Genomic DNA, 24,706 nt, shown 5'->3' with positions numbered 1-24,706 from the left:
TTGAGAGTCCATCAAGTGGTAGAGTCCATCTGCCAATGTGGGTAACGTGGGTTCAATCCCTGGTCCGGGAGGCTCCCACATGCCACAGAGCAACTAAGCTCATTTGCCACAACTATTAAGCCTGTGCTCCAGAGCCCAGGAGCTGCAACTATTGGGTCCACGTGCCTAGAGCCAAGCTCCCCAACAAGAGAAGCCACTGCAATGAGAAACCTGTGTACTGCAACGAAGAGTAGCTAGCCCCCACTTGCCGAAACTAGAGAAAAGCCTGCGCAGCAACAAAGAACCAGCACAGTTGAAAATAAATGAAATTATTTTTTTTTTTTTTGAAATTATTTTTAAAAGGATAACGCTGAACACTTTCTGAGTACCTAGTACGCATTAGTACACACTGCCCTAAGTGCTTTACGTGCATTAACTTGTTCAGTTCTTTTAACAGTCCCAAGAGAAAGTATTACTCTTAATCCCATTCTGAGGATTAAAAATAGAGATTTGACCAAAGGCACAAAGCAAATACATTAACAGAATCAGAAAATGTAAATTAATACAGTTCTTTCTAAAGCAATCGTGCAGTATTCACCAACAACCTTGAGATGTGCTGACTGACCTGCAATGTCAGTGCAAAATCCACCCTGAGGAGCCAACTCTGAACACTGCCTTAAGTTCAATAGTGGAAGGCTGGGTCACCCCGCCTGGACTGGATCCACATGGTTACTCCACTCCCTCCACTCACACACAAGAGCCCCAGAAGAGACGGAGAGGAAAGGGATCTGGAGTAAAGCAAGCAATCCATTTAGAAGAATTTGCCATATTCATAAAAAATAGGTGACAGAGGTGGGAGGGAGGTTGGGGGGGGGGTGGTGACAACACATGTGTACACCTGTGGCTGATTCATGTTGATGGACGGCAGAAACCAGCACAATATTGTAATTATTTTCCAATAAAAAATCAAGAACAAAACCACATAGCAAATCCAGTTACCTACTGGCTTCAGAGGAAAACAAAGGTTGTACACAGAAGAAACTATAATTTATAGCCCTGTTACTTGGCTCAGCAGTTAATGCGATTATATTGTATTCATAGTGTGCACACCTCACATCTGTGATAAACCTTCACTTCCAAGCCACTAGATTCTAAAACTAAATTAAGAAATAATAACTTTATGTTATTTAGAAATAAAATATCAGAAGAAATTAGTTAAGAGTTGAAAATGACTAGGAACAAGTGGGGCAAAGAAAATGTTTATTTATTTTGAAATTGTTGTTTTTAAATTAAGTTGTAATATTCTTTGACTTTTTATATTATTCAGGTAATATTAGAAAGTAATTTTTAACAGAAAAATATTCAGAAAAGCACAAATGAAATATAAATCCCTCATAAAGCCTACCAGCCAGAGATAAATAGATTTTGGTATCATTTCAGCCTGTGTTCTATTTAATCTCTGTATTGTAAAAAATTAGACTGCTCCTAACTATATTGTTTTCACTTAATTTGTTAGGGCATTTCCTCAGTAATTAGAAAACAAGTTTTGATAGCTATGTCAATTGAAAGCACACGAATTTGATAATGAAGTTGCTTTAAAACTGAGGAACTGTATTTTCTGAGAAAAAGATAAATCACATTTACAAGAGAAATTAATTTGCTCTGACAAGACTCCTTTCAACTAGAAAAAAGGTGCTTTCCCCATATACTACATTTTTTTTTAAAAATCAGGTTCAAAAGTATAATAGTATATGTACAGTGTGATCCCTAACTTGCTTGCTAAAATGTAAACAGCAGTGGGCAAAACAAACCTAGAAAGACATACACCAAAAAATAAGAATTCTTGCTATGATTATAAGGGATCTTTATTTTCTTCTTAATGCTGTTTGAAATTTTATTCTATGAAATTGTTGGGGGAAGAACACTGACTGAAACCGCCCACCCTGGTCAGGCCCTTTAGTAACCTTTCGCATGAGTTGTTTTATGACAGGAGATCCTGGTAAAGCATTCGAAACGAATAAGCCACCACCAACCGGAAGAGTCCGGGAAAGGTCAAAAGGAGACACCTTGTGTCCCTCCACTTCCCAGAATCCCTCTCACTAGCATCCATCTTGGCTGAGCGATGCGTGGGCCACCAGGAAAGACTCTGAATTAAAACGACTGGCCAAAAATAACCCGGAAACTAATCCCATTACCATAAAACCCCAGACTGCGAGCCACATGATAGAGCAGTTCTCCTGGGCTCCCTTAGCCTCCTGCTCTCCACCCCGGTGCCCTTCCCCAATAAGATATTTTGCTTTGTCAGCACATGTGTCTACTAAGACAATTCATTTCCAAGTGTTAGACAAGAGCCCAGTTTCGGGCCCTGGAAGGGGTCCCCCTTACTGCAACAAAATGAAAATACCTCCTTTTGTATCAATAAACAAGAAATGTCATAGCCATGAGCGATTTCTAGCCTCTGAATATGAATGAGGCCTCCCAAAACCACATTTGCTGCCACCTCCCCATGATGACTGTTGGGGGGAGGGGTGATGCAAGGAAACAGGATTGGCCCCAGGCAGCTGAGGTGCATATGAAAGGAATGAATTCAGTGAGCCCAGAGGTTTGTCATCTTTCCATGCTAAATTTTGCATGCTCAATTCTATGGGGATGAGAAGACACCTGGAAATACCCACCCAGGGTCTAGATACTGGGTGGAGCTTGGTTGGAAGATCCTGAGAGAATTCCCACCCAGGAGAAACGCACAGGTGGGGGCAGGCTCAGTTTTTACCAAGAAATACCCAGGGCTTGGGTGGCTCAATTGTAGAAAGACATAAGGAATGGAGCTCAGACTTGCAAGTACCTAGTTAACTGGACAAATTAAATTCCATCCTAAATATTGAAAAGTGAAAGTCACTCAGTTGTGTCCGACTCTTTGTGACCCCATAGACTATACAGTCCATGGAATTCTCCAGGCCAGAATACTGGAGTGGATAGCCTTTCCCTTCTCCAGGGGATCTTCCTAACCCAGGGATCAAACCCAGGTCTTTCACATTGCAGGCCGTTTCTTCACCAGCTGAGCCACTGAGGGGACTCTTTAATACTCTTTAATACGCAGTTAAAAATTAAAAGCTGGCTTCACACACACACAAATCACAATCTGGTGACCAACTTTGCAGGGCAACCATGCTTCCCTTATAGACAGACCAGAGAGCGTGTCGGTCGCTCAGTCATGTTGGAATCTTTGTGACCCCATGGACTATGGCCTGCCAGGCTCCTCTGTCCATGGGGATTCTCTAGGCAAGAATACTGGAGTGGGTAGCCTATTCCTTCTCCAGGAGATCTTCCTGACCTAGGAATTGAACCAGGGTCTCCTGCATTGCGTGCTTCTCTGATAGTTTGGTTGGTAAATAATCAGGCTGCAATGTGGGAGACATGGGGTCCTAAAGAGCTGGACACAAATGAGCCACTTTCACTCTCATTCCTGCATTGCAGATGGATTCTTTTACTAGCTGAGCTACCAGGGAAGCCCTACAAATGCTAATAAAAGCAATTAAGAATATCAACAAAAAAACGGAGGCGGGGAGGTCTAGTTATTATTTCGACGAGGTAAACAATTTTTCTTTTTAAAAGGAGTTACGTCAACTGAATAAAAAATTCTTTAGATGGTTATTTAAAATGGGATAAATAAAACATATATGCCTTTTACCCAAAGCCTTTTACATTAAAGTAGGTAAAATAGACAGGTAACAAAAAGAAAAAGCCTTCTAAACTCTCCCCTAAGACAAAAACTTGTTGACTGGATACTGATGAAAACTTAAGGTAAAGGTATGGAAGCTGGCACAATTTAGGTAAATACCAGTTCAGTTCAGTCGCCCAGTCCTGTCCAACTCTTTGTGACCCCAAGAACTGCAGCATGCCAGGCTTCCCTGTCCATCACCAACTCCTGGAGCTTGCTCAAACTGAAGTCCATCGAGTAGATAAAAATGTATGTTAAGTTGGTATATTTAAATGGGTTTTATATAAGGTAGTTAAAGCTCTTATTTAATTATACTGTGGGATAACAAGGCATATAGATTGCCACTAAGGAATTATTAACTAAACATACTGAGGAAACTAATAGTTACCTGAGTAATACAAAATAAGTAAACTGGGAACTAACATGCAAGGGTTAATTTTTTTTAAGTGATTTTCCTTTGGTTTAATTTATAACCTCAGAAAGGTCTTTACTAAATGCCTTATAACTAAATGCCTAGAACTTCATAAATTACATTTGAGTTTGATAAAAATCATGCCACTGATTTTACTAACTTTAGGCGACAAAACCATCTTTTAAAAAACTAACCTACTGCGTTTTGTCTTGCAAATATCTAAACCAGAATAAGAAAACAGGCCTCAAGGAGCTGAGACTAAGCCCAATTAAGCAAGCACGACCAGGGAAATCAAGAAAAAAAAGTGGCAGTTTTAAATCTCAACTGCTGAGAATGTTCCCTCAGCAAAATCTTACAGATAGTATGCCTTAATCATGTAAACAAGCAACTTTAAGGTATTCCAACTGTTTGTTAACCAGTAAGCTTATACTGTAATACCTGGTAATGCCATGAGACCTCTATAGTTTATGTCTGTATACACATCATAACATATAAGATGTCTCTGCCTCTAAAAGATATTATTAGAATAGGATTTATAAATAGCGCTACTTAATTTTAATAAAAAGTGCCTCCATTTAAAGAAAACTGACGATTTTCAGGTTCACATGAACTGGGAAATATTCAATATTAAATTGATGTCTGATAATGTTTAAGATTGTGGATCTAAATTAATAGACGTCATTAAGAATCATCATTAAGAAGAGGTGACAAGAACACATAGAAGAAACTGCACAGAAAAGGTCTTAATGACCAGGATAACCACAACGGTGTGATCACTCACCTAGAGTCAGACATCCTGGAATGCGAAGTCAAGTGGGCCTTAGGAAGCATCACTACAAACAAAGCTACTGGAGAGGATGGAATTTCAGCTGAGCTATTTCAAATCCTAAAAGATGATGATGCTGTTAAAGTGCTACACTCAATATGCCAGCAAACTTGCAAAACTCAGCAGTGGCCACAGGACTGGAAAAGACCAGTTTTCGTTCCAATCCCAGAAGAGGGCAATGCCAAAGAGTGTTCAAACCACCACACAACTGCAGTCATTTGACATGCTAGCATTTTTAGTAACACTAAAAATTCTCCAAGCTAGGCTTCAACAGTACATGAACCGAAAACTTCCAGTTGTACAAACTGGATTTAGAAAAAGCAGAGGAACCAGAAATAAAACTGCCAGCATATGATGGATCATTAAAAAAGCAATGGAATTCCAGAAAAACATCTACTTCTGCTTCACTGACTACACTAAAGCCTCTGACTGTGTGGATCAAAACAAACTGGAAAATTCTTACAGAGATGGGAGGGAATACCAGACCACCTTACCTGCCTCTGAGAAATGTGTATGCAGGTCGAGAAGCAGCAGTTAGAACCAGGCATGGAACAGTGGGCTGGTTCCAAACTGGGAAAGAAGTATGTCAAGGCTGTATACTGTCACCTGCTTATTTAACTTCTATGCAGAGTACATCATGTGAAATGCCAGCTGATGAAGCACAAGCTGGAATCAACACTGCACAGAGAAATATCAATAACCTCAGATATGTAGATGACATCCTAATGGCAGAAAGGGAAGAGAACTAAAGAACCTTTTGATGAAGGTCAAAGAGGACAGTGAAACAGTTGGCTTAAAACTCAACATTCAAAAAGCAAAGATCATGGCATCTGGTCCCATCACTTCATGGCAAATAGATGGGGAAAAAAACTAGAAACACTGACAGACTTTATCTTCTTGGGCTCCAAAATCACAGAGATGGTGACTGCAGCCATGAAATTAAAAGACACTTGCTCCTTGGAAGAAAAGCTATGATGAACCTAGACAGTGTATTAAAAAGCAAAGATGTCAACTATGCTGAAAAAGGTCCATAGTCAAAGTTATGGTTTTGCCAGTAGTCATGTATGAATGTTGAGAGTTGGACCATAAAGAAGGCCGAGTGTCGAAGAATTGATGCTTTTCAACTGTAGTGCTGGACAAGACTTTTGAGAGTCCCATGGACAGCAAGGAGATGAAACCATCACTCCTAGAGGAAATCAACCCTGAATATTCATTGGAAGGACTGATGCTGAAGCTCCAATACTTTGGCCACCTGATGCAAAGAGCTGACTCACTGGAGGAAAAGGGGGCAACAGTGGATGAGATGGTTGGATGGCATCACTGACTCAATGAACAGGAGTTTGAGCAAACTCCGGGTGACAGTGAAGGACAGGGAAGCCTGGAGTGCTGCAGTTCATGGGGTCGCTGAGTTGGACACAACTGAGAGACTGGAGAACAAAAGAGTCATCTAAATGAAGTATAATATTTTATTGTATTTAGGTTTAATAAATAAGACCTTACTAATCTCTTGCAAGAAAATAACTAGACATGATGAAACTTCAAGGTAAATGAGATAAAAACTTTGGGACAAAAGCTTTAAAGTATTATTTTAGAAATGTCTACTTAATGTGATCTTTCCAGATGTTTGGTAACTTAAGATTCTAAAGTTGTGCCAATTTAAGCTATGCAATGAAAGTTTACCTAAAAGATACTAAGGTACTAAGTCATCAATTACTAGAAAAAAAAATCATAAGTATTTGAGAATATTAATGAAATGTTTGATATTACCGAAGATGTTCTGTATAAGAAAACAGGGTTTCAGATGGTAAAGAATGTGCCTACAATGCGAGAGACTTGGGTTCCATCCCTGGGTCAGGACGACCACTTAGAGAAGGAAATGGCAACCCACTCCAGTATTCTTGCCTGGAGAATTCCACTGACAGAGGAGCCTGGTGGGCTATAGTCCATGGAGTTGCAAAGAGTCAGACACAACTGAGGAACCAACACACACATTAAGAAAACAAATGTTTTTAAAAATTACCACTGATGTTTAAACAGGTAGACAAGCTCTCTCACAGGCTGCCCAGAAGGTGTAGAACTGGTACTGAAAGCACAGGCCTCGTGGTTACCTCCCAGGGTGCAGCGGCAGAGGGGGAAGTGGCCCAGACAGCGCCGAGGCCCACGAGAGAGGTGACCCAGCAAGTGCAAGCGACCGGGGAGGTGGCCTTGAAGTCCAGTAAAATATTTCCAGCAGGAGATGGTGATCACTGGGCTGAGCTGCCAGGGAGGAGAGCTGGTGACCTCGATTCGGGGAGCTTCAGCAGAGCTGATGGAGGAAAACTGAGCTTTGTTCCAGGATAAATTGTAAGACCACGGAGGACAGACACGTCCCTGAAGCCACATGAACTACCTTCAGAGATACCAGAGCTGTGCTCCACCTCCATCATCGTGCGAGCTCCCAGCAAAGAGGAAGTGTGAAATCAGTCACTGAACGAATGTCAATCTGAAAATTCGCAATATTTCAACCCGTAATAAGAAACCTGAATGCAAGGACTTCCCTGGTGGGCCAGTGGTTAAAAACCCACCTGCCAATGCAGGGGACACAGGTTTATCCCTGGTCAGGGAACTAGATCCCATATGCCTCAGAGCAACTAAACTCATGCACCATAACTGCTGAGCCTGTGCTCTAGAGCCCATGCTCCGCAACAGGAGAAGCCCCCTCAACAAGAAGCCCCGACACAAAGAGTAGCACCCACTTGCCACAACGAGAGAAAAATAATTAAAATAAAAGGAAGAAAAACCCAAATGCACATGAAAAAATGCTCAACATCCGTAATATTAAGAGAAATGCAAATTAAAACTATAATGAAATAACACCTGACAGCAGTCAGAATCAAAAAGCCATCAAAAAGTATATAAATTCTAGAAAAGCTGTGGAGAAAAGGGAACCCTCCTACACTACTGGTGAGAATGTAAACTGGTGCAACCACTATGGACTACAGTATGGAGACTCCTCAGAAAACAAAGAAGAGTTACCAACCCCACTCCTAGGCATAAACCCCGACAACACCATAATTCACAAAGACACAGGCACCCGTGTTCACAGCAGCGCTATTCAGAAACAGCCGAGACATGGAAACGATCTTCACGTCCATCAACAGACGACTGGATAAAAACACGCGGTACCTGTACACAGTGGACACTCAACCACGAAAAAGGACAAAATAACGCCGCTTGCAGCAACACAGATGCAACTAGAGATGATCACATAAGTGAAGTCAGTCAGATGGAGAAAGAATAAAACAATGGCACAGGGCTTCCCTGCTGGTCCAGTGGTTAAGAATCCACCAACCAGTGCAGGAGACACAGGCTCAACTCCTGGTCCACGAAGATTCTACATGCCTCAGAGCAACTAAGCCCATGCACAACTACTGAGCCCACACTCCACAAGAAGCCACTGCATAGAGAAGCCCATGAAATCCAACTAGAAAGTAGTCCCCACTCGCCCCAACTAGAAAAGGCCACCGCAGCAACGAAGACCCAGTGCAGCCAAAAATACATAAAATAAAATTATAAAAAAAAAAAAGTACGGCACAAATGAACTTATCTACAGAAGAGAAGCAGGCTCAAAGACAGAGAACAGACTTGTGGTTACCAAAGGGGAGAGGAGAAGACTGGGAATTTGGGGTTTTAGATGCAAATTACTACATTTAGAATGGAGAAACAAGAAGGTCCTACTGTACAGCACAGGGAACTATACTCAATATCCTATGATGAACCATCAGGGAAAAAAATATTTAAAACAGAAGGTATGTATATGTAAAACTGAATACAGCAAAGATTGGCACCACATTGTAAACCAACTACTTCAATTAAAAAAAAAAAAAAAAAGACACTGGAATGGCTGAGAGCCAGAGCCCCCTGCCCACCCCACACGACGTCACACCCTCCCTCCACGATGAGGGACAGACACACTCTGCACTCCTCTCTCACACCCTCGTGGACACCGGGAGCTAAGCGACTTAATCTGTACTGTGACCGCAGCTGAACCAACAGACCAGAGAAAACACATCCCTTCCCCCCCTGAGTTTTCCAGAGATTCTATATAAGTCAACGACATACTATGAACACGTCACCATGGGGTTAAAAACAAAACAAAGCAAACCAGTGATCACGTCATTTAAAGAAAATCTTACTCGAAACCCTCTGAGACCTTAGAAACAGCCAGTTAACAAGTCATTTCCCCTTCCCTGATTGACACACCTTCTGTGTCCTGTACTGCAGCCTGACAGCAAAGCCCTCTGCGGCAAAGGAAGGCCAAAAAAAAAAGCCAGGTTTCCTACCTGACACAACGTCTTCTGATAATTCCCTTTCTCGTTCAATTTTCTCCTCAAGAGTTGAAATGCAGAATTCATAGCCAGCAAGGGCCAGTTCCTGTCTGTAAAGCAAAGAAGATCAATCAGCTGTCCCATCTTCCAGCTCAGCTTTGCATCATCTAGTGTTAAGATGGATGGGAACTCTGTTTCAAGTTCCTAAGGGGTGTCAATCTCTCCTCTGTAAGAAGTTTGGTTTTTTTGGTCATCTCGGAGTGCTGCTGGGGTTTCAGTAACTGACACAACCAGCGCTCCCTCCTCCCCACTAACAGAGCTGAGGGGCCAGCTCCTCCTGCAAGAGCATCTGACGCCTGCTCAACCCAAGAGCAGTGCCAACGGAGGCCTGGGCTCACCACAGAATTCTGACTGCCGACCTCGTCCATTTCCGGGGGGTGAATCGGCTCACCACTCCCCTCAAGCTGCAGGTCTCCAACGCAAGTTTCTTTTACAGAACTGGAAGCACCAACTAGGGTGCTAAAAGGCATCTGGCCCCAGTCCAGAGACCCTGAGTCACCAATGAGGATGCCCAAGCAGCCAGCAGGCCGACTCTGGACAGAAAGAGGGCTGCCCGCTGGCATCTCAGAGACACGGTGAGCACCACAAAGCACCCACCTGTCCTGGTCTTTGCTCCTCCATTCTGGCTCAGCTCCTCACTGGAAGCGGCACTAAACAAGCTTACCTCTCCGCTGGGCTTGGCCAGACAACCCCACCCTACTCCGTTCTTAGAAGAGGAGCAGCCTTCCCTGAGCCAAACCTCGACAGCAGCAGGGACCTCATCCAAGCAGGGCGTGGAGCAGGGGAGGCTGCCCACAAGATGTTCTCAGTCATCAAGAGAGAACACCTCTGAGCAGGGGAACTTATGGGCTAATTATTGTAGGTACCGCACAGCTTTCACCTCTTGAGAGATCGTGGGCGTCTCTCACTGTCCAGTGTTACCATCTCTGGGCTTCTCCTTAACCCAGGGATCCACACCCACCAACATCTGGTCCTGTCTGTAACCCGTCCAAAAAGACTAACCCGGCTGCAATGCTCCCTGGCATAAACCAACCTCAAAGTTTCGCTGTAGACTTGGAGTCAGAGGCCCTGAGGCATCTGGACACTGAGGCATCCAGACACTGAGGCATCCAGTGTCCAGCCAAATGCCAGGAGATGGACCGGGTCCCCCCAAGAACAAAGAAGCGGACCACTCGGGCTACAGGTGCCAGTGCCAGGGTCTCTGGCTGCAGTGAGTACTCCTCCTACAGCACTGGGCTAGGTACCATTCAAAGCTTGTACCCAATTTCTGCAGCAACTCAAGGGCTAAGGAGAAGCCAGGCCTTCCCTTAAATTTACCCCAAATTAACCCTCCAGGAGTCCTCTGCTTACATCCTCCGAGTTTTCACCTAGACAGTGAATGCTCCAGGCCCCTTTATCTGTGTCCCTGACCTTTGGCACACATCTAAACGGTTTCCCAAACCCTTTCCTAGGTACCTGGCAGACTTTTTCTTCTGTGTAAGAATCTAGACTCATCCAATACTCTTAAGTAGTACTGCTTTCCTGTCCCATTCGTCCAAAGGTCTCTATCCCATGCCTCGCTGCCTCCTTGCTACAACTTAGCCACCCCATCACCTCTACAGCCTTTACAAACCACCTACTGGACGAGCCACTGACACCCTCTCACAGCAACTCTCTCATTATGTAACCTGTACCTAACTTCCTGCTTTGTTGATACTTCCACCAGCAAAATATGCCACTCCCGGCCACTCTTGCATTGCTCCCAGCTCTCCTAGGAAGAGCAAAACTAAGGTTCTAACAACTTCCCAGTTCAAGCAGGAATAGAACACATGACCAGGCCTGTCATGGTGCACCACAGGGACGAGGGCCACAGGCCCTACTGGGCATGCTAATGGACACAGGAGGGGCAAGACTGGAAAAGGCTCAAGATCTCACAGATGAGGGAGGGGACACCAGGAGTGTGACAACTGAGACTGTGGATACCCAGGTGATCAGTAGGACGAAAACTGTGACACTCCAGGGTCAGTTTCTGACCCACAGCCCTTGCCCCACGCTGCTCCCACACCCAGACTCTGACTACACTTACCTGCTCTGAGCAGCGTAAATAGTGGCCAGCTTTAGGGAGATCTCTATGATTGCATTGTCTTCCTGTTGGTAAAAGAAAAAGGAAGTTAGTTCGTAACAAATAAAATTTCCTCCTATTTCAGATTAATTTCTAGATTGACTACATCCTGAAAGTCATAGTTTTGATGCTTTTGGAGGAATCAGGTGTCATGCTTTTGCATGAGTGAAAGACTGGCAGTTTTTATACTGGTCTTAGGGGGAAAAATCCCAACTTCTTGGTCAAAACACATGTGAGGGCTGGGTGGAGTTTCTAGGACACAAGGCTATTTTGAAAACTGCTTCAGCTAGGGTGTAATACTATGTAATGTCCTTACCTGTTGCATGCCCCCTCCAAGCAGGTAACTCATTGTTGCTTTAAAAAGTTTTTCTGCCTAAAATCATAAGGAAGAGATTTTTTCTTTTATTTGGGCCCCGTATCTAGATGACCCTGCATTCTAAGTACTAGTCTGAGGCAGCATTCCTTGAAAAACACACATACACAGAGAAAGGTAACCTTGTGTGGGAAAAACAGACTAAACTACTGGGACCCCACATCCTCTGGGTACCTTGAAAACTATGTGATGTGTAGAACCAGCTTCAGAGATCAACTTCCCACCCAAATCCACCGTGGCAGAGACTGAAAACTAGCCCTAACAGTCACTCTCCTCTCCATCTTTTCAAGTACATTCTCCTCAGATTCCACCAGGTCAAGGGTCCTTCCTTTGCATTTCAGGTGTCATCATATGAGGAGACTGCGGCCAAGAGATGCACGCAGTTTACACGAACAGCCTTAACAGCGTACTTCACGAGGACGCTGCTGGCCCTCCATCCTCTCCCTGCCCGCAGCTGGAGATGAGCCAGCACTTGTACTCAGGCGAGAATACATCTTAGAAGGAACCTGGGCTCCTGGGTCACTTCATGGGGTAGAAGTGCCCACCCCTCTTCAGGGTTCAGCCGCCTCTGGACTAATGCATTAAACCGATACGCTTCCCTCTTATTTCAGTCACTTTATTTTGGGGTCTCTTTCTTACAGCAGCTTAGCCTGTACCCTTATGTGCAGAAATCCCTTGAGGCTAGCCATTCACAAATTCACAACATTACAACACGATTTACTTACGTTTTCAAGCTGACCCCTTATAAATGCTAAGTTCGCCATCTGAAAGCAGATTACAAGCTGTTTTTCAGTTTAGAGCACTGTGTTTTCACTTACTTCAAAATCTTTACACTAAAAACTCCCCTTTGCTCTCAACTTCTATCTAAAAAAAAAACAGGCCAGAAATTGTCACTAATGTGCTAGAAGCAAAGTCCAGCAAATGGGGTGAGAGTACAAGCATAGACTTTGATGATGACAAATCTAGATCCACTCTTCACTGAGAACACAAATATTAATGATAATTGTTTCTTTTCAGTCTGGGGTTGAGGTTTCTTAAACATGACAGTTCAAGGGTAATAAAAATTGAAAGCTAAAGAAAACTTAGTGAAAACAAAACCCAGAGAGACAGCCTGCAGGTGAGGAATACTAATCAGGAGCACTAACAACCCTTCTGCACCATCGTCCGTGGCTCAGACTGGTCAGAGGAGTTACCAGGTCATAAGTGTAAGCAATGGCTTTTGTGTTGTGACTCTTGTGGGCAAGACGAAGAGCATCATGCAAAATCAGCTCTGCCTCTTCTGGCTCATCTTTCATGATGCACAACTGAAAAGAGAAAACAAAATAAAAGAAAATGAAACACGAAAAGAACAGAAACATGCACTGCCGGACAGAAGCAAGTACCGCTACGTGTCCCAGTACACAGAACGAAGCTAGTCATTCATTCCTCATTTATTGAATCCCGGTTGTGCAAAGGCAAGGTGTCTGCAATCGCAACTGGAGAGGGGCTCCCCTGCAGCTCCACATGGCCATAATACAGCACACTGGCTGAAAGACGTAGGCAGTGGGATCGTGAGCACGTTTCACCAGCTCTTATAAGGGAGCTGCTGGCACTACATCCTCCTCCGCTCTTCTTGCAGGACAGGTGAGCTCAATCACAACCAATGATACAGGCTGTGAAGAAAAGCAAGAGAAAGGAACAAGGGGTTTCCTTCAAATGGGAGTCAAGAGAAGCCGCCCAAGGAAGCGACAGTTAAACTGAGGTAAAAAGGAAGAGAAACAGCCAACCAAGTAAGGAATTGTGGGGGAAAATTGACCCAAACAGAAAACAGGGAATGAGCAGAGGTGCCCCAGGCTGAAGAAAACGGATCTTCAAGAACCACTCAAACAATGAAAGTGAACAGATGTGAACCGAGAATGGTGACTGCTACTGCCAAGTACAGAGGCAACGGGGTGGGACCATAGGTCTCACCGGCCAGGGCAACGAGTCTGGGTTCTACCACAAACGCTGTGACGGGTCATCCAAGGCTAGTGGGCACGGAATGACACCAGCTGATTTACATTTAAATGATCGCTCCAGTTGCTGTTAGTCTGGATGGCAGGGGGGCAACCGGGCAGACAAGACTGCAGGCTGTGGCAACGTGACCAGGGTGACAGCAGGAGACACAGAAGCCGCGACAGGTTTGAGAAGTATTTTGGATTTGGTGGCAAAATCCAAAAATTCGTTGCTGGGTTCTCGGTATCTGGGAGGTGGTAGTTAGGTACAAGTTCTCAGAATGATTATAGAGCGTCCAGGCAGGAAAACGGGGCAGGCTACAGAAAAGAAGAGGTACTGAGGGAAGGGGTCGGGGAGGTGCCTAAGACCACAGGTTCGTTTGGGTCAGCTGAAGCCTCCAAATGGAGCTGGCACGCGGGCCGCACCCGCCGTCTGCGGGCACCGGTGTGGACGCGTCGGGCACGAGGCCCGGCACCCCAGGAAGAGGGGAAAACGTTCAGGAAGAAGAGGCCCGCACCGCTCCCCTCAGCATGTGTGCACTTTTCCCCGCGCTCGCCAACCTCGCGGTCCGCAGCGCCGCCTCCACCTGCGCCCGACGCGCGGCGGGCGGACCCCAGGACTCCGTCCACAGGGGTCCCCGTAGCCGGGGGGCACGCCGCGGCCCCTCACCTTGGCTCGCTTCAGCAGCTGGATGATCTCGGCCTCGGCCTCGGCATCCCCGGCCGCAGCCCCGCCCGCGCCCCGCCGCTCCTGCTCCGCCGCCGCGGGCCTCGAGGACCAGGCGAGCGCTGCGGGAAGGGGCGCTGAGGTCACCGCGCTCAGCCTGGCCCTCCCGGCCCGCCCGGCCCGCCGGCCCGCGCCCCTCACCTGCCAGCAGCGGCAGCAGGCCCGAGCCTCGGCCGTGCGGCGCCTCTCGGCACGGCGGCGCCCGGGCTCCCGGCGGCCTGGGCAGCAGACGCACCGGGCGGCAGCGGCCCCGCAGTCCCGCCGCCCGCAACAGGCCTCGGGCCAGGCCCACAGCCAGAAGCCGGTACATGGCTGCCCGCGCGTCCTCTGCGCACTGCGGCCACGGCCTCCGGAAGTTCCTCCCCTGGCGCCGAGAGCCCGCCGATTGGCCGGACCGCCAGCATGCGCCGGGACGCAAACCACGTCACCTCTCCCCCTTCCCCCGCCCCAGAGAACGTGGGACTCGCCATGGCGGCTCCGATTGGGCCCCTCACGCTGCCAGCCGTGGTGGAGGAGCTGCTGAGCGAGATGGCGGCGGCGGTGCGGGACGGAGCGCCGAGTACGGGCGGGGGCGCGGGAGGCAGCGCCGGCGGGACGGGGTTCGGGGGTCCGGGCCCACTGGGGAGGTCTCCGCCCTCTCTACTCGTCTGTAGCCCTTCCTTTTTGCAGTCTGTGTTCGTTCCAAACGGTTCCCCTCCTGACCTCTGTGCACGAGTGACTGTTTCAGGGCTGCAGACGCAGGACTTGAGGGGTCTGGACGCTGTGGCTGTGCCTTTATTCCTCTGACCAGCAGAGGATGCTCTGTTACCACGCTCCCGCATCCTCTGGGCGCAAGCGCACGGGGCTTCAGAGCGCATCCTCCTTAGAGCTGCGCCACCGGCATCTGAATGACCATCGAATACATCGGTTAGGCCTCAGGACTGCCCCTGTTGGTTCACTTGGGCGGCGTTTGTTTTCAAAGGACTGCACTTTGAAAAGGATTTACCTTGACGTACTGTTTTTAAAGAATTGAGAGGAGGAAGCCAACTTTTCTCATTTCAGTTAAATCTAACGCAGTACATGTGCTTAAAAGATGAGGCGAGCCAGGTATTCGAACATCCTCTAATCTCAAAAAGCTTGGGGGAAAACCAGTCTGTTGACAGCTCAAACAGTGGTTGCCAGAAAGGGCTGTGTGTGAAGAACATAGTGTGAGAGTCTTGAAGGGGGCGCCCCTGAGGCTTGGGGCTCATCGAGACCACTATCACCGGTTCACGTTTTTCAGAGCGGTTTTCTGCTATTTAGAAATCTTTGTACTTAGAAAGTCATACACTCTCCTGAGCCCCCTCCTTCGACGATAATTTTCTTTAGATCAGTGTTCTGAGTTTACACTTGTATGATGATGTAAAATCTAGTCACAGCTGAGCCATATAGGAAGTGATGACTACTTCTTTGCTGTAACTTTTTGCTTTCTCTCAAAACTATCATGATTGCATTTGTTTGTTTACTTTTCTATATGTTTATCCCTAATTCAATAACTTCCTTATAGCTCAGATGGTAAAGAATCTGCCAGCAATTCAGGAGACCCAGGTTTGATCCCTGGGTCAGGAAGATCCCCTAGAGAAGGAAATGGCAACCCACTCCAGTATTCCTGCCTGGAGAATTCCATGGACAGGAGCCTTGCGGGCTACAGTCCATAGGGGTGCAAAGAGTCGAACTCGACTAAGTGACTAACAAACACACACACATCCATAATTCAACTTCAGACTCTTACCAGGGTTCTAAATCCTCTACTCAAGATGCTGAGGTGTTCTGTCCATCTCATTCTCCTCTCCTAAAGCGTCCAGGCTCCTCTCCTGAGATCTGTCCCCACCAGTACTGTCGGGAATTCCCTTCACCTACTTTGGGCCTTAATGTGTAGTATACCCTACAATTTTCTTTTTCTCAGTTTACTGTCTTATTTTATAGAGCACATATTCTCCTATCCCAAGACTTAATAGTTTGACAAGGTATTATTGAATTATATGTTGGAAATATTTCCTCAGACATCTTAAAGTATTACTCTACTACCTTCCAACTTCGTAAACTTACTTTCAAAGAGTCTTATTTTAGCCCTCCTGCTTCATTCCTACTTCAGAGCCATCTGTTGCCACCAATTTCTGGAGGTTTTCTTTTTTTTTTTTTTTTAGGGAGTGAGGGTACTAGAGTCTGCAGTGTAAATCAGGTTGTTGCTTGGCTCTCCTATTGCGAGCTTAAGTTTCAGTTTTCTCAAGTCTTGTAAATAATTTTCCAACATATCTTAGCTGTGTTTCTCCCTGTCCTCATCCTTGAGAGTTTATGCATTTTAGAAAATTCTTTTATTATTGTTTAGTGGAATATTGGGAAGGAGTAAAATTTGATGCATAGGTTCAGTTCATCTTCTTTCACAGAAGTCTTTTTGGCTATAATAGCCTTTTTAAAATGTTTTTGTCTATGGTCACTGGTTTAACACAATTCACTTACTTTCCATTCCTGTTTTACAGTTCCTGATGAGCATCTGTTATCGTAAGTATATATTCTTTTGTATTTGGGGTTCTTTATAAACCACTAATGTGTGTTTTTAAAGGCCAATTCTTTCAACACCAACTCTTATTTTTAGAAAATATTCTTACTAAGCTAGGAACAATATTTTATTGATGTAATTGTTAAAAATCTGTCTCAAGTGAATAACCAGCACCGTACTTGACAGTACAAGGCACTCCCTTATTGTCCTAAGTACCACTGTATTTTAACATCGTTCTAAAAGTTGTAGCTCTTACACTACTAACACATGAAAAGAGAAGGACATTTGACCCTTGAACAACTCTTACACATACAGTGCTTGCCTGTTTGCTGAGTAAGAGGCTAAGAATAGTTAAGAAATAAAATGTACTATGTACGTACACTAGAATATTATACAAAAGTTAAATTTTAAAATGTTTGTGTGTATATATATATATATATATATACATGTGCACACACATATATGCATCATTCTCAGAAGCACACTGAATGTGAAAAAAAGTTGCCCAAAAAGCCCGGAATATACTGTTCATGTTTTAAACATAAAAAACATCACCATATGTATATGTGTGTGTGTATGCACATACACATATGTACTATGTATAGTAAAATATAAAAACATTAACATGAAATGCGTGTGGTTGCCTTGGGGATGGAGAAATTGAGGAAGAACAGGAAGGCCTCTGACATAAAAAGAGGCTTCTTTATAAACAACATGTTAACATTTATTCTGGGCGGTTGATTATGTGGGATTTTGCTGTATTATGTTTTTTTCTGAATTAAAATAAATTTTCAGAAGCTGCTGATGGTAATCTTTCGGGTTGAGTCAGAGAGGTGGCTTTCAGTCCATCATCTAACCTGAGGCTCCTCTCCTTCCCAGGCTGAAATTTGTCTTCGGCTCGTCAGCCGTCCAGGCCTTGGACCTAGTTGACCGCCAGTCCGTTACCTTAATCTCCTCGCCCAGCGGGAGGCGTGTTTACCAGGTAGAAACCCAGAGGTGGAGTAATCTCAACCAGATACCCTTTGGACAGATGTTTTCATGAATCTGTATGAAAGTTGGTGAATGGTTGAAAGGACTTGACCCAACTTAGTGAAATGAGAGTGTGAGTAGTTAGAGTCAGATAGATGTGGCCTGTTAACCCCACCTGGGAGCAGTGTGTGCAACCAGCAATGATCCAGGGAGGCTCTTTGCCCAGGTCTGATGGTCACAGCCAACTTTCCCTTTCTGTCATTTGACACTACAGGGATCACCCTGTTCCTTGTCTCTTGCTTACAAGCAAAAGCCAAAATGCATTTTAAGGTCCTTTCACATGTCAAGGTTCATCTAATAGAAACGATCTGTCAGAACTGTTGTTGGAAGCATTCACGAAGGCCACACTGTGTTGAATGTGGGCAGTTTACTTGGACCTTAGTTCAAGCGGACCTTAAGGTAGGCAGGTTTGTAAAGTACAAATCGGACTCGTATCAGACACTGAATTACTTTCATGTATTGCTAATTCTCACCAAAAGCCCGGAAAGTTATTTATTTTGCTGAAAACTGAGATGCAGAAAATTAACTGTCCCCTACGGCAGCAGGGTTGTATAGCTGGCAGCTGGTCCTGCCTGTCTCGGTGTCAACAGCGGGCCAGACTCTCTGCCTCCCAAACCCAAGTTTAGCAACGTTAGACGTGGTACGCAAGCTGGGATTCAGAGAAGGGGATCTTGTGAATGAAATAAAAATGTTGGCAGTGGTCTCCAAAATTTTGTGTCTGGAAGGGGTAGAAGCAGCAGCCATCAGCTCTTGTATGAGATCCTGGCCTTGTTGAAGACCAGGAAAGGCAGAACTTTTGAGCATTTGGGTTCTGGTTTATTTATGATGACTGTCTCAGAATTGAGACCATATTGATTCATTTTTAGCAAGGGACTGAGCAAAGCCTCTCGGGCACATGGAAGACTTGGCCCATGAACATGCTTTTCCATGCAGTAGGGTGGTGCAGCCAGTTGGCACGTCCTCATGTGTTTCTGCCTGAAGTAAGCTGGGGTGATTAGTGCTGAATGCTGCAGTTAAAATTTCTGTATTTACTCAGAAGAGGCTGCTTATTAGAATTTTCTGTTGGTGAACGTCATAGATTAAGAATCAGAATTCTTAAGCAATGTTGTTTGTATCTGAGGAAGGATTTCCATTTTCTTTGCTAGTGTATTTATTTTTGGGTTTTATGTAGCTAACATATCCTTGTCAAAAAGGGCTCCTGAGTTTTCCCATGTCTTTTAGTTTCAGATTCTCTTGTCTCTGTTCCAACATCAGCAGAACACTTGACCCGCACAAGCATGATCTTGCTGTTAGTTAAAATCTCAAAGACTGTGTTGGAAATATTTCAGTTATTCTTGACGTATTATTCCTCCCACGATCACCGTGACTTGTTCTAGCTTTCATCATTCACATTCTGTATTATGTCGTGTTGCTTTATTCATCGTAAAAATGCAAAATTCTTAGAATTGTGTTGAACTTTGAATTAAATGAGGTTGTAGAAACCTTACAGACACCCTCCAATTAACCTCAGTGGTTTCACTGTATGTAGTAATATGGAAAGAATTTGGCTTAATTCAGAGGTTCTGTGAGATGATAAAGGTTGAGTCAGATGTTGCCTTGTTACCCAGCTAGTTATCATTCCATAGGTCGACCTTCTAACATTCTCACCTCCTCCAGGTGTGGTGGTAATTACCCTTAAGTCACACTCATGTTGTCACCTGAGTCGCTTTTTGATAAACTTCAGTCCTCCTAGGAAGGGGACTGCGTCAGTCAGGAGGGGCCAAGTTAAATTTGAAACAATGACCCCTAAATTTGAAAGCTACAGAGATGTGTCACTCCCTGTCCATCTCCATTGAGAGCCAATTGCAGCTTTGATCCAGAACAGGCGATGGAGCAGCCTGTGTCTGGGACACTGTGTGTCTCATAGCAGAGGGAAGTCAGGATATCGTAGGTATCCATGTTGAACGTTTCTGCCTGGCCAGTCACACTACTGGCTAAAGCAGGTCACATAGTCAACCTGTATGTATCAGGGCAGGGACATAACATCCTCTTTCCAAGAGAGGCACCAAACTCAGGCAACGGTGAATCATATACAGTTCACCACTGTGACGGATGCTGAGGGCTTGGAGCAGCCATAAAGTAAACTGTGCTTGTGGGTGGATGACTGTCCAGTGAGCCCGTCTCCTTAGAGCCTCACTGTAGCTGCAGCAGATCCTCCCAGGGTGGTGCAGGCAAGTCCAACCTGGGTCTGAGTATCCTCCTGCCTGCATTCCTTTTGTAAAGACTCCCCTCTGGGACTGACACTCCTGGCTCCAAGTGGATGAGCTTGGAGCACTTCCTGTAAGAGGAGGTGGTTTTTTCCACAAAGGGTGAATTAGACAGTCCCTGAGGTCAGTTTTCAGCTCCAAACACATCTGACTCAGATCTCTGCCTGATTATCAGGTTCATTAGTCGTCCACTGCTAGATAGAGAAGCCAACTGAGAAGTGACTCTCTTTACCGTATTCACCGCCTTGGGCAGCTGCATGTTTTGAGTCCCAGCCAGGGAACTTCTGCAGAACTTCTCCCCACCCCTGAGTGACCAGGCACTTACTCAGCCTCATGCAGAGGGTAATTGGCTGGGGACCCACCATAAGGAGGAAGCAGTCTGTGTGGAATCCCAGAGGCTTATGCCTGCTGCTGCTAAGTCACTTCAGTCATGTCTGACTCTGTGCAACCCCATAGACAGCAGCCCACCAGGCTCCCCAATCCCTGGGATTCTCCAGGCAAGAACACTGGAGTGGGTTGCCATTTCCTTCTCCAATAGGCTTATGCCTAATTAACCATAAATCTAGAGAGAAGAAGAAACCATTGGTAATGGTTTAGAGACCCAAGAATTGTTGGTGTCCCTGCCAGACGGTGGGTTTTCTTGTGGGACTGAGTGGGAACCAGTCTGCTCTCATGCTCTCCCTTCAGCAAAAGGCAGCTCCTCCTCGCACCCCCAGCCCTCACCAGTTTCAACATGTCAGCGCCTCAGGACTGGAAACGTGTGGTGTGACTTTCTTAATATCCGGTTTGTAATGGGGCTGAAATGTGTAATGGGTTCAGTAGGCATCCTGTTACCCAGTCACTGGCCATTTCTGGTCATCCTGCAGCCCCCAAAGAGTCCTCCTGACTTGGCAAAAAAAAACCATAGCGACATGCCTGCACCAGGCGAAATGCTGGAGAGACACCACCTCACTCAACATTGCTGTTTTTCAGTGAAAGTCTTACCTGTGTGAGGAAAACAGGAAACAATTCTAGGGGCACTGACAGTCCTTTCGCCCATGTAGGTTGTCACCTCAGAGCCTGAAACAAACGTGAAGGCCCTGGGGCACATCCCCCAGGGGCAGTTCTCTGTCCCTGACCCACTGCAGGGGGTCTCTAGGTCCCTGGGATAGTAACTTTACTTCACTGGGACATCAGGAACAAAGCCCTCCACTTCCTGTCTCCGGCACCTGTGGTGTGAGGACGGAGACGAGCCATTCCTCCAGGTCTGTCCAGCCACCCTCCAAACACAGGGTCCCCCGTGTCTCCTGACTGACAGCAAGGCCATTGGCTCTGAATGTGGCCTCCTGCCAGCCCTCCCAGGTCTGTGCCCTCATCCCGTCCTGCTAGGTGAGCAAGCAGACCTGGGCTTGCCGCTCCCATGGCAGCTGAGTCACCCCGTTACAGGAGTCTCTGTTCCACGTGTTCCTCCCACTCCCTGCTGGGCCTCTCCTGTCCTCAGACTCCTGCTAGGAGTGTGGTGGAGGCTTTAGACATTCACACACATGCTGTGAAATAACTACAAAGGCTGAGAAACACAACAACAAAGTACAGTGCTGGGAGCCTTCTCCTCTCTCCCTCTAGTCAACCCTCTGAATCCCCAGGCAGAAAAACAGTGGTTCATGTGGAGGGTTCATCCCACCTGAGGCACTTCTGTTTTGCGTGTGGAGCTGTCAAGGGCAGGGCACTGAGGCAGCAGGAGGGTCCCATGGGCAGGTAGGCCCTCGGAGAACAGCCCTGCACCCTCACAAAGGTACACTCAAGGGCAGTAGCGGTTTTCCCGCTCACCTTTCCAGGTCTGACTCCACCTGTCCTCCCCTTTCCAGGTGCTTGGAAGCTCCGGGAGAACATACACATGTCTGGCTTCTTGCCACTACTGCTCGTGCCCGGCGTTCGCCTTCTCCGTGCTGCGGAAGGGGGACAGCCTTGTGGTGAGGATGGATGGGCCTCGGCCATGGCCGAACCGGTGGCGGGGCAGGGGGCACTGGGAGCCTCGCTCTGCCCCCTGTGTGGGGTCTACTCTGTGTGGAAACAGATGGTAGTTCGTTGTCCTTGACTTCAGTCAATCATCTCTTCTGGCTTTACCCTCCTAAAACACAGGGGCATTTTTAGAACTATGCCAGTTTCCCGTTTTAATTTAAAAGGTCAGAGATGAAGCTTCAGGAGGGCAGCAAGTAATCCCCAGAGTTGGCACCTGGGCAGTTATCGGGTCCAGTAAAAACATGAGCCAAACTGGATGCTGGCAACAGTGCCCCCACCTCCAGCCACGAGGCACTTCTCCCACTGCCCATGGACAGCCTGGTGCTCAGCCTCGCTTGACTTTCACCAGGGGCAGCAAAGCATGTTGGTGCCTCGGACGATCTCACAGGAGCCCAGAGCATCAGGCAGGAACGAGACCTCCTCACATCCGTCCTGAGTCCACAGGAGAACCACTACCACCTGAGGGTGGGGAGCGATCTTTCCAGTCTTGCCAAGGAAGAAAATTACAGCATCTGCCCCATGTTCCCCTTTCTTTACACAGTTGTCACACCTGTCAGGAAGCAGGTGGCAAGTGGGTTTTCCCGTTGGCAGGGAGCCTCACTCAGTGATCTCACCTGAAAAATGACAGGGTTGGGGCCGGGCCCTCAGCAGCCCGAGTGGTGTGCCCCACGGTGTCAGGTCCAGGGTTAGAGCGGTGTGTGCCCCATGGTGTGAGGTCCAGCACAGATCATGCCTCGCAGAGGGACAGGCGAGACAGTGAGGGTCCCACCATCCCTGCTCTTGGTGTCCAGTGGTTAAGGACTAGTCCCCCTTTGTAGACTCGGTGCAGATGTGTAAAATGAAGATAAACCCTGTCCCCCAGGGGGCTGTCAGATTTAAATGAGATAATCTTTGAGATGATCTTAGCAACACTGTACCTTGAGGAACGTTAGCCACTGCTGTTAACAGCTTTCTGAGGGCAAGGAAGAAAGAAGTATAATTTAGGACTGACATAAAGAGCCTGTCTTGGTTTTCACTTGATTTCACCTGTCCCTGCTGGATCTACACTGTTGCCCCAAACAGCAGGCCAAGAATTGATAAAACCTCCTTGTCCACCGGACTGCTAGGAAGTAGACACCTGTCTAACCTTGGTCTGCGGTTCTAGGCAGCGGGTTCCAGGCCCCTGATGTGTGTGCCCCGCTGCTTTCCTGCTCTGTGAAGCCTGGCCCTCCCTGTTTCTAACTGGCTTGCGTGTTGTCTGTTCTAGTGCAAGCACCTCTTGGCAGTTTACCTGAGTCAGGTCACGAGGACCTGTCAGCAGCTGAGTGTCTCTGACAAGCAACTGACTGACCTGCTGTCAGCGGAGAAGACACAGGAAGCATAAAAGTGCAGACGGAGCATCACTGACCATCTTGCAAAGTAGAAGTCCTGTCCAGAGATGCACGTGCCCTGTCACTCGCGGTTCACATAGAGGAGATGTGGACTAGACTTCACATTAGTGTCCCCTTCCGCCCTGGACTCCAGACCCAAGACATGTATATGGCGTGAAGCCCTCGTGAAAAATCCAGCCTCCAGGCTCCATGGGTAAAAAATTTCCAGATGTAATCAAGCATCTTAGACTCCAAAGCCTACATTAAGTCACATCCACAGTGAGTTAGATTTTCAAACAACCAAAGTCCTAGTCCTTAAGAGTTAGAATGGGAGAGGAGACAGTATGATGGTTTAGATGCACAAGCGTTAGTTCTTCTTCTTGGGCCCAGAAAGTCTTTCTGCAGTAAAAGGTCAGAGCACGGATGTGGCGGTAACAGCAGCAGATATAAAGAGACGTTGGGGTTGCTGATTTCAGCAGGCTGCAGACATTTGCAGTGTTGAGGCCAAAACAGTTGCTTAAATAGGCTGTGCTGTTGGAAAGGCAGCACCTAGAACAAGGAAGTGCAGGTCTGCTCAGCATTTCTGAGCTTCGTAACAAGCGGGTGAGGGAGGCAGCCAGACATGCTGCCGGATGTTCCAGGCCGAGTGAGAAAAGGCAGATCTCCAGAGGCTGTGAGGCGGGAGAGGAATGGGACTCGTTTGGCCTGAGTGAGAGCATAGGAGCTGAGACAGGACAGGCACCTCCCTCGGGGACAACTGTTCACAGCTGAACAGGGTCCTTGGACAAGCTCTCCCGTCTTTCTGGGGCTTCACGTCCTTGCAGGGTTACTGTAGGAGGAGCTGAGCCAGCCACCAGACAGGCAAAGTGGATGGTCTTGGAGCCTAGGTACTCCCAACCCTGCACCCCTGAAACAGGAGGTGCTAGGGAATGAATGTGTGAAAGGTCACAACGGCGCAAGCTTCTGTGGTTGGCACAGCTGTCTCCTAGGTGATGGTGCGGCAAATAAAACCTGTCAAGGCTCAACTCAGGGAAAGGGCCTGGGTGTGAACTTATTTCAGGATACGGAACAGAAGGTAAGTGAGCTCTGC

The 24,706-nt window shown here is 46.7% G+C and overlaps 2 protein-coding genes across 5 annotated transcripts in view; one reads left to right on the top strand and one right to left on the bottom strand.

Annotated features, from left to right (window-relative positions):
* TTC19 (tetratricopeptide repeat domain 19) overlaps window positions 1-14,841 on the bottom strand; it is a 29,167-nt gene extending 14,326 nt beyond the window's left edge. The window contains exons 1-7 of one of the 4 annotated variants that reach the window (XM_065909127.1): window positions 14,618-14,841; window positions 14,420-14,538; window positions 12,922-13,080; window positions 12,502-12,540; window positions 11,720-11,776; window positions 11,368-11,429; window positions 9,258-9,352 (exon numbers count right to left, since the gene is read on the bottom strand). In XM_065909127.1, coding sequence (XP_065765199.1) covers window positions 9,258-9,352; window positions 11,368-11,429; window positions 11,720-11,776; window positions 12,502-12,540; window positions 12,922-13,080; window positions 14,420-14,538; window positions 14,618-14,786 — 700 coding nt within the window. In that variant the 5' untranslated portion in view covers window positions 14,787-14,841. The remainder of the gene's footprint in view (window positions 1-9,257; window positions 9,353-11,367; window positions 11,430-11,719; window positions 11,777-12,501; window positions 12,541-12,921; window positions 13,081-14,419; window positions 14,539-14,617) is intronic. The other 3 variants (XM_065909125.1, XM_065909126.1, XM_065909128.1) reach the window with 3 other exon arrangements.
* On the top strand, window positions 14,818-24,654 carry ZSWIM7 (zinc finger SWIM-type containing 7). Its single transcript, XM_065909139.1, has 5 exons — window positions 14,818-15,035; window positions 16,975-16,996; window positions 17,874-17,976; window positions 22,114-22,218; window positions 23,514-24,654. Exons 1-5 carry the CDS (start codon window positions 14,879-14,881, stop codon window positions 23,628-23,630), a joined length of 504 nt encoding a protein of 167 aa, XP_065765211.1. The 5' UTR covers window positions 14,818-14,878; the 3' UTR covers window positions 23,631-24,654.
* Window positions 24,655-24,706: the final 52 nt, after the last annotated feature.

The sequence above is a fragment of the Muntiacus reevesi genome, chromosome 18, assembly GCF_963930625.1.
Source record: "Muntiacus reevesi chromosome 18, mMunRee1.1, whole genome shotgun sequence".
In the NCBI taxonomy this organism is placed as follows: domain Eukaryota; kingdom Metazoa; phylum Chordata; class Mammalia; order Artiodactyla; family Cervidae; genus Muntiacus; species Muntiacus reevesi.
This window is presented reverse-complemented; position numbering and strand designations above follow the sequence as displayed.

Excerpts from the sequence above, each read along its gene's own strand:
- ZSWIM7 (XM_065909139.1), top strand. The coding sequence starts at position 14,879 with ATGCGCCGGGACGCAAACCACGTCACCTCTCCCCCTTCCCCCGCCCCA. Across the intron at positions 17,977-22,113 it reads GCGGGAGGCGTGTTTACCAG|GTGCTTGGAAGCTCCGGGAG; the intron begins GTAGAAACCCAG and ends TCCCCTTTCCAG. Across the intron at positions 22,219-23,513 it reads GGAAGGGGGACAGCCTTGTG|TGCAAGCACCTCTTGGCAGT; the intron begins GTGAGGATGGAT and ends TGTCTGTTCTAG.